Genomic DNA, 11,432 nt, shown 5'->3' with positions numbered 1-11,432 from the left:
ACATTTCTTCATTTGCACAAATGAAAAATCAAATGGCTCCACTCATTTAATGTTTTGGGTCCATGTATTTAGTTACCAGAGTAACTACATGTTTTAAATATATTTAAATATATAAAATTTAGTTAAAAAATGTCTTTTATATATATATATATTAAGAGTATATTTTTTTATAAAATATTTTATATATTCAATGAATTATCAAAAAAGTTTTATATATACTAAAAAGAATAATTATCCAACTCAATCGCCAAAAATTTTTTTAAAAGCGGACATTTTAGTCCATAAGAAAAATTATGCGCATATCAATTCTCAACGTTTTTCTCTGCTAGACATAACAATTTTCGCCCATTTTCCAACATAACTCACTAACGGAAAATGCTGATTTGGCAGATAAACTTGCACACATGGTAGTTAAATGTCCACGTGTGTGAAAAGAACAAAATAATCCCTGGTCTGTAATCACAAAGCGGTGTCGTATGGTGTCTTCTCATATTGAAGGTCTCATTCTTCATCGTTAAGGTTTTACGTTAAAATCCGTGGGATATCACCACTAACACTAATAGTAGTGTCACCGCCAAATTCATAATTGCTGGTGGAAAATCAAACAGCCACAACGAGAAGCAAGACTGCTCTAATTTCAACAATGGTGTAGAAGAGCACATTGTGGAGCAAGTGGATGAAGAAGAAGAGGAAGAAGCAGAAACAGAAGAAGACGATGAAGGGGTACAAACTAGATCTACTTCTCAACAGCCTTTGAGAACCCCTTTCACTAATCTATCTCAACCAGGCTGATGCTAACCTCGCCTTGCCCGACCTCTTCAGGAACAGGTTCCTTCTTTATCTTTTCTTTAATTTGTTTTGTTTAATCCTCGCAACGAAGACGGCGACAATTCTGCCTTTGGCACGACGATTCTGCCTCTAAAAATTCTATTTAGGCATGCGACGATGACGTTCTCTTCGAATTGAATCAGGTGTTAATTCAATCAGAAAATAGAAAATGGATCGAGAAAGTAAAAGAGGAAGACAAGGGGTAGATCAAGAGAAGGAGGAGGATAGGAAAGAAATAGGTGGCAGTGGCATGACCGGTGTTAGAGGTGAAAAAAGACAGAACATGGAATGCCAAATGAGCTATCATTGCTGAGTGACAGAGGAAGGTGGCAGAGGAGGCGTTCCTTCTTTGTGCAATGGAAGAGTTGCGATGATGATGGTACCATGTAACACCCTACCACACAAATCTTTACACCTAGGATGTAAAATAGAGGTGGTATGGTATTACGACCTCTAAAATAAAATGTGTATATATAATAGCAAAAGGATTATAATATGCTAGGAGCCTTGAAGAATAGAGGAAATAAAAATCATGAAATAAAAGTGCAGCGCTCAAGAAATGAGTTAACTTGCATGCTAAGAAAGCTATAGCTGTTCAGTGTAAAGTAACCCAAAACAGGAACAGAGAGTCAAAAATACAAAGTAACAAGCTCCTGACTCAGCCTGCGAAGTCAAGATTGGCAGGAGAATATACGCACATATTTACATATATATCTAAGAGGATAAAAAAGAACATATATATACCACTCAACAAAATAACCTAGTAACCACTTCGCTTCAGGAGCCCAGACGCCTAACGAGATGCCTCTCGACCTGCATCTGAAAAACAACAACATAGTATGGAATAAGAACCGGAAGTTCTCAGTATGGTAAAGGTGTCACACACATAATATATAAGGCCCTGGGAATGCCAGAAGCAATCCTAGAACGCCGACACTCATATTATAGAGCTTAAAGTATTAAACAGAAGCCATAAAAAGTGGTTTTCTAAGAGTATCTAAGCCTAACTTACTAAACCTTAAATCCAAGTCCCATATTGCCATTCCTCCATTCCTCCATCTCCGTCAGTATTTCACAGACAAATAAACAGATAAAAACAAGCACAAGAAGGTTGCAAATACTGCAGGTAACAAATATACATTTAGCATGGAAAATACACTTAGGCACACCCAGTTAATGCACAAACAAGTAATTCAAGTAGTATGCATATGATACATGCTTGTCCTATGGCTGATGAGGTTCATATGTCGGTTATCTAGCCAACCCGACAAGTTCGAAAACCTTAGACTGTCCCCCGACACGCATCCTCATGAGTCTATGCATAGCTTTTTCTCAAATAATCAATATTGCTCAATGGGAGTTAACATTCCTGGGAATTTATACGTGTCCGGTCACCCTTACGTCGTAGGGTCAACAGAGTATCGAGTTTTCAACCTGGTACACGTGGTGGCAAGTCACGACACTTTACCCAAGGAATCTCGTATCTCAGATCATTTAATTATCAAGCCAAGTTTCATACATGATCAATCATTTGATTACCAAGTCAAGTATCAACATGTTCATTCGTAATATATCATAATCAATTCATCACTTTTCAGCTTTACTTCACCTACAAGTTATCTCCATTTCCTAACTTCATCTGATTATCAGGTCTAACACTATTATTAATGACTAAAGGAATGAAAATAGATGTTTAGAAGTTTGAAATATAGTTTAAAATGCTGAAAACCATGTCTGCTGAAATAGGTGCCACGCGTACGCGTGGCTCACGCATACGCGTGGGAGTGTGAAAGTGTAGCGCGCGCGCGCGTCCCTTATCATGCGTACACGTAGGTGAAAACTTCATGTCACGCGTACGCGTGGACATGCTTACTAACCCTTACGCGTGCGCATGGCATCAAACGCGTACGCATCGCCAAAATCCCAAACCACGCGTACGCATGGGCCACGCGTATACGTGGGCATATGTTCTTTTAAAAAAAAGCAAAACTGATGTAGTAACAAAGTTGCAGTAGCAGGGAGGCAAGGCTGTTACAAACAGAAGCAGTTTACAGGTATAACTTTCCAACTTCCATAATTTCTTCGATTTACAATATTTTTCACCCATTTTTTGAGTGGCATAAACATCACGAACCTGATTTTCATTTTAAAACAAGTTGAAAACAAATTGAGAATCCGAAAACTAAGTTCTAGCCCGCCGAAATTCGGTCAAAAACCAACTTTTGCAAAACCTTCCAAACCTTATTTTCATTCAAGATTCCCATTCCATTCATTATCAAACCTATCAATGCCAACCCACTATACCAACAATCAACACTCAAGCCTCTACATCATTTCATCAACCACCATTCAACATATTACACAATTTCTTATTTTTAACAAATTCATCATGCTTTCCTTTCGTATTCTTGTAATCACATAATTAATAATTTAACCATGTACTCTTCCAACATCCATATAGTAACAATCTCAATCACAAAATCTAATCAACCAAATATGTTCATCACTCAAATCACTAAACATTAATTATACAACTGCATTCCAACTTATCCTATGGTCATCTAGTCTAAGTTTTCACAAAACATTATATATTAAATACAAAAAACCTACACCATACCTTGGCCGATTTCCACGTAACGATCAAGGCAATTTATTTAAAACCAATCACAGTCCCAAAACCTCAACTATACAGCTTCCTCATAGTTCCGATATTCACAACTTCAAGCTCCAATTATTTATTCACAACCTAATATACATTTATAACACATATATACCCAATTTAATACTCAAAGCTCAAATTCAATGAAATTAAAATAGAATTATGGTATCCTCACCTTACCCAACTTTACATAAGCAAGAGTGAACGTTTTCCTCAAGCTAATTGGATCCTAAAACATCAAAGAACAAAAAAAACTCAATATTCCCACTTAATTTTCCAAAATTGGGGGAAGAGATGGCTGGGAACAGAAAAATGAGTTACCTATAAAATTGTTCCGGTAGAGATGTAGAACTCGACGTAGTGGACGCGTGGCCGCAAATGGTGCGGCGATCGGAACTCGAATCGAAAAGTTACGGCGCTTTGAACTTGGAACGAGGGTTCGGACCCTTTTCTTCTTCTCCCTGCACGCAGGCCTTCAACGTTCTGCTGAAAATGAAGAAGAGAAGAACGTGGGGTTTATTTTAAAAGGTTGGCCCGGTTGGGTTCGCTTCAACCGGTTAGGCCCGCTCGATCCAATCTTGGACCGTTTTTTCGAAATTAGTGTCAAAATTCTCGTTTCGATGAGCTCTATCCTAATTTAGTATAATATTCACATTTCTAATTTTCCTTATTAAAAACTATTTTATTGACTAATTATCTACTAATTTAACGGGATTTACATACCAGATATGAGATTTCACAATAGAGAAGGTGGATAGAGAGGGAGAGTGAGGTGGTAAAGGTGGTTGGGTCTAACTGTGAAAGGAAAAGAGGAGGAAGAGAGAAAAAGAGAAGACAAAAGAAGGAATATAGAAGCAGCGGCAATGGTTTAGGTGGTTGTGAGTCGTGCCATGGACTATTTTGTTTTTCTCACACAAATAGACATTTAATTATCACGTGTATAAGTTTATTTGCTAACTTAATATTTTTTGTTAGTGTGTTATGTCAAAAAATAAATGAGAAACTATTATGTCTGATGAAAAAAAAATTAGAGACTAAAATGACTATTTTTAAAATTTTGAAAGACTAAATTTTACTCTATTAAAAATGAGTTAAAAAAAGGGTTTTTTACTTAAATAAATTTTATAGAACCCAAATTTACTAGATTCCCCTGAAATGAAATCTGCAACGTGATTACCCTCTTTCTATTATTATATAAATCGTCCTAGGCTGTGTAGGATTAAATAAAACGTAAACCATTTCAGCCTGTAATGATTAATGCATGATCTGGTAAGGGAAACAAAAGGTAAATCGTGCCAGGGTCCTAGAGTTAAAAGGAGAACGTAAATTGTTCCAGGCTGGTAGGTTTAACATGTTGTTGGGCTAAACTTCATTGGACTGCCACGATTTAAACACAAAGGAGACCCTACTCACCCTGGCACGATTTACGTGTTACTTGGTAACACAAACTTGGCTGGGACGATTTATGCTTGCAATATTGTTGAGTTGATTGCATGGCAAAATTAATTACGTTAATATGTTGGATCATATAGTGTGTTGGATCATATAGTATATGCTTAGCATGCAATTTAGAATAATTTTAAATGAATTAGGGTGTATGTAGTTTAACATAAGACATTAGAAATCAGGCTTTTTAATAGCTTAGTTAACACTCTTACTATAGAGTGATGATTGTATAATAGGGTACTTTTATGATTGTATAATATTATAAATAAAAGTACCCTATTATACAACCATCACTCTATAGTAAGAGTGTTAACTAAGCTATTAAAAAGTCTGATTTCTAACGTCTTATGTTAAACTACATACACCCTGAATATTAAACCCACCGTCGCACAACGTCTTCATTTAAAATTATTCTATATTGCATATTAAGCATATACTATATGATCCAACATATTAATGTAGTTAATTTTGCCATGCAATCAACTCAACAATATTGCAAGCATAAATCGTCTCAACCCAGTTTGTGTTATCAAGTAACACGTGAATCGCGTCAGGGTGAATAGGGTCTCCTTTGAAATCATGGCAGTCCAATGAAGTTTAACCCAACAACATGTTAAATCTACCAGCCTGGAACGATTTACGTTCTCCTTTTAACTCTAGGGACCCTGGCACGATTTACCCTTTGTTTCCCTTACCAGATCATGCATTAATCGTTCCAGGCTGAAATGGTTTATGTTTTATTTAATCCTACACAGTCTAGGACGATTCATATAATAATAGAAAGAGGGTAATCACGTTGCAGATTTTATTTTAGGGGAATCCAGTAAATTTAGATTCTATAAAATTTATTTAAGTAAAAAACCCTTAAAAAAACTGCTCATATATATAATACTTCTATTATAATAGAATAATAGTCATCTTATGGATATACAAAAATAGTCAGTAAAGATAGCGTTTGTTTTGAGATATTGAGACAGAGATTGGAAGACTAAAATTCAGTATCATGTTTGTTGGTTCAGAGATTGATACTAAAATTTCTGTTTCTGTTCCCAAAATTTCAGTATTTCAGTACCTCCAAAAAGTAGGGACACAAAGGACTAAAATTTTTAGAGATGGAAACTGAAACTTTAATAACATTTTATACCTAAAATATCCTCATTTCAATTAATTAATTTCAATTTTATCCTTTGTACAAATTAAATTAGAGTATCATTCTTGTTTCAATTTTTATCTCCTACTTTGTACCAAACAAAATACTGAAATTTATTTTAATCTCTGTCTCTTAATCTCAGTCTTTTCGTCTGTCTCTCTACCAAACACTACCTAATTAATTATTATGTATAAAAATAGATATTTGATACAAAATTTTATTATACTAATAAATCAATTTGATTATTTGTTTATTGCATATTTTATTATTCTATTATGATGGACGTGTTTGATTATTCTAATATCTAATTACTTAGTTAAAAATTATGTGACTTAATATGTATAAATATAAATAAATAATATATAATAATTAATTTAATAGTTAATTTTTAATGTATATAATTTTTTTACCAAAAATATATTTAAAAATTTTTTATTAAAGAACTTGTAGATTTAATTTCTAGTAGCACACAGAGAATATGAAAAAAGAAAAACCGTGTTATATTTTGCTCATTAATGCTATATCAACGATCAGCAAAGCTTTGTCCCTTTTTCTCTATTAATTAAATGGTACCTAGAAAATTCGATTACCTGATTAATTAACTTGTGTCAGTACCTGATATGCCATACCATATGGTTTCTCATTCAAAGAATTACGACACGGAATAGTTGGAGTTTTCTAATACTGGGGCCAAATGTAATTTAAATTTTCTAAGAAATAATTTTCAAATGCTTTGATTGAATGTATGTTATCCCGAATTGAGGAAATCTAGTAACTAGTAAAACGATGGAGGAAAACAACAGATATGCATGGATGTTGTTGTGTCACGGTTTTCTTTTTCCAAGGAAAATTGATAAACAAATTAAAGCCCCTGGTTAAACCCAATATATGAATACACCAGATGAAAAGCGCCAAGCTTTGTTCCAAGTTTTACTGGAAAGTGAAAAACTAGCCCCTTTATCTTTCACATATGGGTGACAATGTGAATATTGTGACAGTACCCTTAGCCTGAAAAATAGTACTACTCTCTTTGTTTCACACTTTCCCTCAGCAAGATGACCAAATTGACGACCCTACTTAGCGTCGAGTTATGTTATTTTTATTACAATTCAAGCGTTGTTTAACAACTGTAATTAATAATAATAACAACAAAACCATAGATTCGGGATTCCATCTTCATTTTATTTATTTTTGTAAAATGTTACTTTGACTCCTCTTGTACACAATCCAAGTATAAGAGATAAAATATGCAAAATATCTGAATATGGGACCCCGCATGCTTTCATCTTTTACAATAGAATTATTTATACTTAATTAAAAAGTCAAAATAGCATTACTCCCCCACCCCCTCCTCCTCCTTCTTTCCCCTTTACTGATATATTGTATCACTTTGAATCGTTTATGGTTAATTAAAATTAATGGACTACTCTTGAATAGGAGAAATACTAGAATTCCTTAATTTAACTAATATATATTTAAATATAAATATTAAGATTATTATTAATAAAATTTTAAATTTTTAATTATAAATAAATAAATAATACATAACATTATTTTTAATGACATAACCAAGCATGTATAATAGAAAATGTATTTATTTATGAGTGTATTACTATAATATGGTGCTAGAAATTGGTGCTTCCAATTTCTTTGAGAAATTTCACCCATCAATTTTAAAAAATTGGATATATGTAATATTATTATACTAACTAATATTAATCTAATATTAAACTAATATTAATAGAATACTAATAGAATAGAAATAAAATCGTCTTTTTTATATATTATTTTCGGTTCAGTTGCTACCGCGCACACTTTACGTAATCGATCGGATTGTATAGATATTCCTTTAACATAACGTAGGTTATCCAAAGGATTTCGAAGACTCACCAAAACATGAAAGTTGGAATTTTTCAAAAAAATAAATTCCTATTCGAAGGGTACATAACTGTACAAATAAGTTTACACTAACCCGTCAATTTTAGATTTAATTTGGAATTTTTTTTTGGAGGTATCAAGAAGGAATTGAAATGTAATAATATCGATTTATACAGATACAGAAAAAATGTTATCTATTGATTCAAATGCTATACCTACGAAATAGGAATAGAGAAAGAAGAAAGAAAAAATTGAAAATTTTACACGGTACTTTTGATCGAAAAATCAATCTAATTTATTTCGTATCTTTCGCTCAATAAAAAAATGGGTTAGATTCTACAAGATCAAACTTGTGGGAGTTAAAGAATGATGAAAGAGAAAAAAAATAAAAAAAATAAGTAAAATATAATAAAAGAGTCCCAATTTTAAACGAACAAATTCAAAACTTGATTAAAAAAGGATCTTTCTAATTCTCGAAGAATGAAACGGAGACAAAAGGATTTTTAATTCTCGAAGAATGATCTAGTAATATTTTTTGTTCCTATTAAAAGATCGTAATTTGACCATCACATATGTTTGGTAAAAAAAATCTTTTCTTTTGAAAATAATAAAAAAAAATCAATTGGAACATAAAAACATGATTGAATTGGTCCTAATTACTCTTCGAGATAGAGTGGAAGAAGAAAGAGGGAAGATTCTCGGACGAAGAAAAAGATCCAATGACTTGAAAAGAATTGAACGAAAAATTGTAGGAATGAGATAAAAATCTTATGTACGATCTTATAGAGTGGCATAAAAAATAACTTATCTGTCAACTTTTTTATTAAGTGAAAATTCAAGTGAAGTCGACTTCACGTGAAGTTGATATATGAGAGTCGTTAGATAAAAATTTACTCAAATCAGTCAAATTATCTAACAACTCTCAAGTAACAACTTTACGTGAAGTCGACTGCATCTAAGTTTCCACCTTTTTATTATCACCCCAAAAATCAAACTATGCCTTGCATAAAGTTGCTAGAATAGCCTTTGATTCAACTTTTCGAAGATTAAAATTTAAAATATTTTAAATTAAAATTGAACCTCTAATTTTTATTTTTTTAAAATAAAAATAGAATTCAAATCAGATCCTTTAATTTTCATTCTTGAAAAATTATAAAATTTTAAAATATTTTTAAATTAAAATTAGATCCACAAATTTCACTTCTCATAGAATAAAAAAGAATTTATAATATTAAAATCGAACCTTTTAAATTTATTTTTTGCTAAACAGTCTTTATATTTTAATAAAAAAGGTAATATTATTAAAAATATCATATTTAAATCCATATTAACATTTTTTTGCCAAAAGTTTAAATTTAATATTTTTATATAAACCTTCTTAATTTCATAAGTGTTATATATATAAAGCTTTTTAATTAGCGCACATTCCACACATAGTCATTAGACAGAGGTAAGTAAGTAGACCCTGTGAAAAGGACAAGTAATAAGTGATGTGCGAGACCTAAAGGAATGAGGAAAGAACATGTGGACAAGAACAGTATTAGAGTCATAATGAGGGAGTTTAAGGAGAAAAGAAAATTGCAGGTAGGGAGTTAAAAAGAAATAAAGATTAGTAGTAATAATGAATGAAGTGAATTGAAGAGAAGAGGGGAGGAAAGGAATGGTTAGACATTATTAGGTAACCCTTCCAGCCCATGTCAGTATGGAAAATTCCCCATCCCTATTGCTCGTCCGATGCTGCCAGGCCTTTAACATACATGGTCAATAAAATCTGATAAATTCATTAAAATAGAAGCACATACTACTAATACTAAATAAATATAGGGAAATATCTTTGTAGATGGTGCATGTAGCATAGTATAGAAGGGAAGCAGGTGCATATGGGAGTATTAATGACGAAGGGGGAAGGGGAGGTTATAATGTGGGCATGAAAGCAGAACCATTCGTGTGGGGGTCACTTGCAAAATAAAAGCCCCACCCCCTTCTCTCTCTCTCTCTCATACACACACACACAGACACAGAGCCACACTAAGTCTCATTCTACTACTCCCACGTATATAAGCACAAGCGCCACCCAACTCAGTAGTAACTCGTACTAATACTCAGTGTTCCACACTGCATTCTCAGTTCTCACACACAACTATCTGCTATATTATCAAGAATGGGTGAGGACCTACCAAGCCCAAACTCTTGTTATTCTTCTTCTTCGTCAGTTAGTCTGGATCCGGAAAAGCAGAAAAGTGCGGGGAAGAGAGGGAGGGAGAGGAGTAATAACAAGAATAATAATAAGCACCCGGTGTACAGAGGGGTGAGAATGAGAGCGTGGGGCAAGTGGGTCTCTGAAATCAGAGAGCCTCGTAAGAAGAATCGCATCTGGCTCGGCACCTTCGCCACCCCCGACATGGCCGCCCGCGCCCACGACGTCGCCGCCCTCGCCATCAAAGGCTCCTCCGCCATTCTCAACTTCCCACAGCTAGCCCCCCAACTTCCCCGCCCCCACTCTAACTGTCCCCGTGACGTCCAGGTCGCCGCCGCCAAAGCCGCCTCCATGGACTTTCTCTCTCCCTCATCATCATCATCATCGTCGTCGTCGTCGTCACCATCATCATCAATATCGTCGTCCGAGGAGCCATCGACGCCGGAGGAGCTGGGGGAGATAGTGGAGCTGCCAGCACTAGGAACGAGTTTCGAATCGGCGGAGGCGAACAAGGAAATGGTGTTCTTGGAGCCAGTTGATGGGTGGCTGTATCCTCACCCATGGTGGTATCACAGCAGCAGCATTTATGAGGAGGAAGTGAGGGAAGATTGCGGTGTCTATTTTACCGGGGATCAGATTTCAATGCACACTCAGTCTAAGTCTCACCAGTACACCACTCTTGACCTTGATCCTCCTTCCTTGTGGCAATACTAATCTCATCTCTTCTCTACGTGTAACGTGTGTGCTTTAAGTTTTGCTTTCAATTCCTTTCTTTTCTTTTCTCATCTTATCATTATTAGACAACCCCTTTTTTTATTACTACTACATATAAGATAAGACTATATTTTCTCTTTATTTTGTTTTAACTTTGCATGTGAGCCTTTTGCAATTTTTCATCTTAAGTGCTCTTAATGCATTTTCCCCCCTCAAGTTCACGTCTTTCTCTTTACTTTAGGTGTGAGGTTTGTAATGCTCTTCATTAGCTTGTTAATAATAATCTCTTTCGTTTCCACTTGTAGCACAAATAGTAAGCCCTTTTCTTTCTATTTATTTATTCATTCTCCGTTTTGTTGTTCCTTCGTTCGTGCGGGGTCAAAATTGCATATGTATGATGTTGAAACTTACATGAACAAAGTGATTCAGAGCTCATATAATTATGCTTTTTGGAGACAGGAATAAATGAAAGCTTATAAAATATAAAGTAGATTCCCTATAACAGAGAGTAACTCTATTTTAATCAATGGCTACCTACATCAGCAATTTGGGCCCACAAA

At 34.2% G+C, this 11,432-nt stretch overlaps 1 protein-coding gene across 1 annotated transcript; it reads left to right on the top strand.

Annotated features, from left to right (window-relative positions):
* Positions 1 to 9,717: 9,717 nt before the first annotated feature.
* On the top strand, positions 9,718 to 11,168 carry LOC107478590 (ethylene-responsive transcription factor TINY). The gene has a single exon (XM_016098722.3). It carries the CDS (start codon positions 10,123 to 10,125, stop codon positions 10,870 to 10,872), a length of 750 nt encoding a protein of 249 aa, XP_015954208.1. The 5' UTR covers positions 9,718 to 10,122; the 3' UTR covers positions 10,873 to 11,168.
* The last annotated feature ends 264 nt before the right edge of the window (positions 11,169 to 11,432 follow it).

This window comes from Arachis duranensis, chromosome 3, assembly GCF_000817695.3.
Source record: "Arachis duranensis cultivar V14167 chromosome 3, aradu.V14167.gnm2.J7QH, whole genome shotgun sequence".
In the NCBI taxonomy this organism is placed as follows: domain Eukaryota; kingdom Viridiplantae; phylum Streptophyta; class Magnoliopsida; order Fabales; family Fabaceae; genus Arachis; species Arachis duranensis.
Note: the sequence above shows the minus strand (reverse complement) of the source record. Positions and strands in the feature narration are given on the sequence as shown.